The sequence below is a fragment of the Mus caroli genome, unplaced genomic scaffold, assembly GCF_978045245.1.
Source record: "Mus caroli unplaced genomic scaffold, Mus_caroli_1 scaffold_3, whole genome shotgun sequence".
In the NCBI taxonomy this organism is placed as follows: domain Eukaryota; kingdom Metazoa; phylum Chordata; class Mammalia; order Rodentia; family Muridae; genus Mus; species Mus caroli.
The window spans coordinates 52,702,205-52,707,500 of record NW_028227258.1 but is presented as its reverse complement, the minus strand read 5'-3'; the positions used below and the strand labels follow the sequence as shown (position 1 = coordinate 52,707,500).

The 5,296-nt window shown below is 41.7% G+C and overlaps 1 protein-coding gene across 1 annotated transcript in view; it reads left to right on the top strand.

The window, feature by feature from the left end:
• Lamtor5 (late endosomal/lysosomal adaptor, MAPK and MTOR activator 5) overlaps positions 1-4,998 on the top strand; it is a 5,341-nt gene extending 343 nt beyond the window's left edge. The window contains exons 2-4 of the mRNA XM_021158531.3: positions 773-834; positions 2,818-2,935; positions 4,553-4,998. Coding sequence (XP_021014190.1) covers positions 773-834; positions 2,818-2,935; positions 4,553-4,613 — 241 coding nt within the window. The 3' untranslated portion in view covers positions 4,614-4,998. The remainder of the gene's footprint in view (positions 1-772; positions 835-2,817; positions 2,936-4,552) is intronic.
• The last annotated feature ends 298 nt before the right edge of the window (positions 4,999-5,296 follow it).

Genomic DNA, 5,296 nt, shown 5'->3' with positions numbered 1-5,296 from the left:
AGCGGGACAGCCGCATGGACCACGAGTGTCTGCGGAAGCGTTTGGGGCACTCGGGGCGGCGAACGGTTGACTTCTGCCTACGGCCGGGCCGCTCGAGACTGGGTAGTAAAGTTTCGCTAGGCTCTGTGAGCATCCTATAGAGTCTTGCGGGCCCAAGCAAGAGAGGCCCAATCATCTGTCTTGTTGGCGTCGTCCGCAGAGTCGAGTAGCTCTTGAGAAGTTTGGGAAACGGATTAAGTTTGGGGAAGGATGCCCCGGGTGTGCTAAATCGAGACCCCGCAGTGCCAAAGCACATTCACGCACATCTTCCCGCGTTTGTGGCCTGTCAGTTGCTCGGCGCTTGTGAAGTAAATATATCCGTAAAGTTTTTCAGCTATCTCTGTAAAATTTAAAACTGGGAGGTGTAAAGTGGCTTACAAGAAGACACCTCCTCCTTGAGCTTCTTAATCCCCTCCAGGAGCAATTCCCGTTACTGAGATTTAACAGTTCAGGAGTTGCAGTCCTAGAGCATGCTTCTATACCAAGGACAGAGCCCTAAAGATAACTGCCTTCTTTGTGGCTTTGTGAAGCAGAGGTACCTGAGAAAATGGTTTGGGTTTTGTTTTGTTTATTTAAACAACTCACAGTTTTTCCTCTGAAAGGGGGCGAAAAAAACTTAAGGGCTGATTTGAAGTGCTTAATACTCGGTGCATAGAAAATCTGTTTTACTACAATAATTTGAAATATTTTCTTCACATCATCTGGTTCATCTTTCTTGTGCTCCCAAAATTAGAATGAAGAATCCATCCATTGTTGGAGTCCTATGCACAGATTCACAAGGACTTAATCTGGGCTGTAAGTGTCTCCTACCAGCCTCCCTTTGAAGTTCTGAGAGCCTTAACTTACTCTGCTACTATTTTCTAGCTTGTATTCCTGTTACCTTTGGGGCATAGAGACTATCTCCAAGAAGCCTTCCAGTTGCATTTTAAAGGCAGAAACGTTCTTCCCAGTTCTACAACTGTTCCTACTCAAATGGTTTTGAATAAATTTTAAGTGGTCTAGAAAAGGGCTTTAGATAAGGACGTCTTTACTGAATGCATTCCCTGTGCAGGCACAGTCAGGCTACACTATTTCCTTAATTGCCTCAATAACCCTGAAAATGGATGATGCTGGCTGTTAATCCAGCCACTCCCACCAGTAAGTTATTGTCAGTAAAAATAAGGATTTCATAGTTAGACAGGTCTGACTTCAACCCCATTCTCCGATGCCGTCTGCTAGCAGCATGAGTGCCGAACAGAAGGAGCCTCTTGGGGCTTCAGTTTCTTCATTGGGTTATTTTATTTCATACATACATTATGTGTGTGTTGGGGTCTTAATTACCAGACAACATTTTTTTTTTAAACTTATTCTACGTGGCCCTTGCTGTCCTTGGAACAAACTTTGTAGACCATGCTGGCCTGTAACTCACAGAGATCTGCCTGCCTCTATCCCTTGAATGCTGGGAATAAAGGTGTGCACCACCACGCCCAGCCAGGCACCATTCTTAGTGTTTTTCATTATAAAACATACATAACCCTCCTTCCTGCCCCCCCCCCACCAAAGCCCTTTATGGTCAAGAAATTTAGCAAGCTTAAGTACCTTGCCCAGGGTCAAACACCTAATGAATGGTTGAGATAGGATGTTTTTAAAGCTGGCTCCAAAGCTTAAAAAACCCAGTACAGAACCAAGATGTGTTTGTGTGATGTTCAATAAATTGTAGCAATTACAGATAAGGAACTAAGTCCAGAAAGGTAAATAGCTAAAGTTAATTAATGTCAGAAACTAGTAAACCCAAGAATCCTTATAATTGATGCAGGTTTTTAGAGCTCTGATCTTTTGCTGGTATGATACCTGACAAAAATAATACAGTTATGTCTTATACAAAAAGCAGCCATTTGGAACAAAGGTAAAATTTTTTGAAGCATTTGGCAAGTCACTAATGAAAACTCTTTAAATGCACATGTGGAGAAAAAAAAAAAAAACAACAAAAACTAAGTACAACCCTCAAGGTGTGAAGTTGCTATTTCCAGTAGACTTCCAGGCTGCACTTTGGCCTTCGGATTTTTTTATGTAGTAATAGTCAATCCAGAATTTCTGCCAGGGTATATTGTCTACTGCCTTAGTTTTAGGTGTAAGCAAACCCCTTTATTTCAGGGATCTATAATAAGCTTGGTGGTTACCTTTTGTGCCTAGAGCCTGATTTAGTTAATACAAGCCAAAGTAATAGTAAAGAAGTGGGGGACATTTGAAAGGAGCCCAGCTAGCTTCTGCTAGCAGAAATAGTTGCTCACAGGTCTTCACATATGCTGGCAAGGTGATCTTGCAACTGAACTTCTGAGTAATGGCTTCTTCTTTGAGACTGAGCATAGGAAGAGAAACTCAGATTTCCCATAAGGAATTAATTAGCATCAACAAGCCCCTTATCCATACTGAATGCTTTTTGTCACTCTCGCCTTTGAATTTCTTGGTTTCAGCAAGGTTCCTATAAAATAGTTACTACCATCAGATGACTTGAATTACAGCTTCCTGATATGCTTGAGAAGGTGTTTAGAGATAGTACAGTGAGGGGAATAACTGAAAACTGCATGTCATTTACGACTTTGCTGATTTAAGAACAATTGCCAGACTTTCTCACTAATGGAATCAGCTGAGTGCCAGGTGAAAGAGCTCCTTTCTTGTCCGTACTTAACCTAAAGGCACAAAGGCCGGGAGCTGAGTTTCTTTTTCACAAATAATTCCGGAGGAGATACTAACCTCTAGGTTTATATTAACTTTTAGACACTTCTCACTATTCTCTAGGCCGTGGTACCCTGTCCGATGAGCATGCTGGAGTGATATCTGTTCTAGCCCAGCAGGCAGCTAAGCTAACCTCTGACCCCACCGACATCCCTGTGGTATGTTTAGAATCAGATAATGGGTGAGTACATACCAGCACACCCCTTTCTTTTTGTTCTGAAAAACTTGATTGGGCTTTCCCCTGCATTCAGTGGTAGTTCATTAGTCAATGTACCACAGAGCCATTGGACATCCAGGCCTCATGACAGAACTTCATTAAAATGAGAAGAACTATCAGTTTGCCACCCCAATAAAGGAAAAACAGTAAAAACACAAAAAATGATTAGCTGCATAGAATTCCCTAAAGTAACATCTTAAAGATATTCCTAGATAAAGATCTTTATTCAGATGCTAAGTGATAAAAGGAAAAAAACAAAACTGTGGGGCTGGAGAAATGCCAGTGCTTAAGATGAGTGTGTGAGTCACAGTCCTGAGGAAGGAGCTTATCTACTAGTACCCCAGCACCCACACAACAAACACCTGTAACCTCAGCCCTCAGTCAGGGGCGAGGGGGTGGGCAGAGATGGGAGGATTGCTGGAGCTGGCTGTCCTCCAGTGTAGCAGAGAAAATGAGGCTCAGGCTCAGGGATAAGACCACACATCCAAGGATAGTTGCACAGTAATAGAGGACACCCAGCACCTTCTGACCTCCGTGCCTGTACATAGGTGTGTGTACATGCACACACTTGTATGTGCACACCTGCACAGAGATAGAGTATGTGGACCTTTAAAAATGCATACTATGGTCAGTTTGGGGCATGGCAAAATGAAGATATTAATATTAGTATATGTATAAATATATACAAATTAAAATTAGAACCAGGAGCCAGCAAGATGGCTAAGCAAATAGACGTGCTTGCCGCCAAGTCTGATGACTGGAACTCCATACCTGGAACCCACATGACTGAGGAGATAAACACCCTGACGTTGTCATGCAAGCCGTGGCACACATACAGACCCCCAAAATAAGTAACATAAATAAGAATTAAGAGCTGGGGAGGCGGCTCAGTGGTTGAAAGCACATGGCACTCTTCCAGAGGACCTGAGTCAGTTCCCAGCACCTACATTTGGAAGTTCACAACCGCTTATAACTCCAACTGTAGAGGAACCAACACCACTCTCTGGCCTTCTCAGGCACCAGTGTGTATAATGACACACACGGACAGACACATACATATATTTTTTAAAAATCTAATCCAAAACTTAGGACCAGGAGGAAGGCTAGGCTCGTGATAGCATGTGCAAGGCTCTAGATTCTAACTCCAACAATACCACCAAAACCTCCAGGAAAAAAAAATCAGAATCATGTTGAGTAGTAGGGTTAAGGATTACTTTAAAAAAAAATTTTTTTTAATTAAAAGGATTAATTTCTTTCTATGTTATAATTAGATTTGCCCACAATCCTCAACTGTCTCATGCCCATCTATGCTATTTATTTATTCATGTTTCTTAGAGGAAGACTTGGCTCTTGGTTTGAGAATGTAGTCCCCTTTATGGGTGGGAAGTATGGAGAGGTTATGGCAGTAGGGGTTGGTGACGGACACTTGTCAACAGGGACTGTTCATATTTGTTTTTGTATGTGAATATAGATAAATATGCTGTTATCTAAACATAAATATATTTAAACTAAATAAATTTAATCTTACACTAAGTCACATGCATTAAGAGTTTGCTGAATATTTTCTTTTTTGCTTTTCAGGAACATTATGATCCAGAAACACGATGGCATCACAGTGGCTGTGCACAAAATGGCCTCTTGACATCTGATGCCAGCTCTCCAGTGGCCTCTCACCGGGATTCAGTCATGCCTGTCTCAGCTCACTTGTAAAACTATTAAAGTTCCAGAAACAGGCCATTCACTTAATGTCCAATGTGGACTCCCTTATTTATATGACAGCCAGTCACCAAGACATCAGTTAGAGAGGAGCATTGTTTGGGCTTTTGTCACTCTGCTCTTTGGTGACAGTCACGTAATCCAGGATCACAGCCCATCATGGCCTAGAACTATGTAGCCCAGGCTGACTTCAAATTTATGGTCTTCCTGCTTTAAACACCTACATCCTGGAATTAGAGCATTTGTCACTAAGGTTTAGGTCACTTTGTATATAGAACTTCATTATGGTCAATAAACCTGTTCTGAGGAAAGTTTGGTTCATTTCTGGTCTTTTAAAATTCCTACTTAATGCTCATTTTTCTTTTTTCAGTTTTTTTTCTCTAAAAGATCTCTATCCCAAACTACTTGTTTCTCTTTCAGTGTCTTAAAATGTGTGTGTTCTTATGCAAGGGAATATGGACCAAATATTTCCCTCAACCTAAGTGGCAAAGGACATATCATTGAGTCCTTAGTATGACCAGAAACTTACTTCTCATTATAAAATAGGTTAGCTACTCCTGGTTGTTGTGTGTAACCAAAGCCTAGGGGCTAGCATGGTCACCGTCGGAA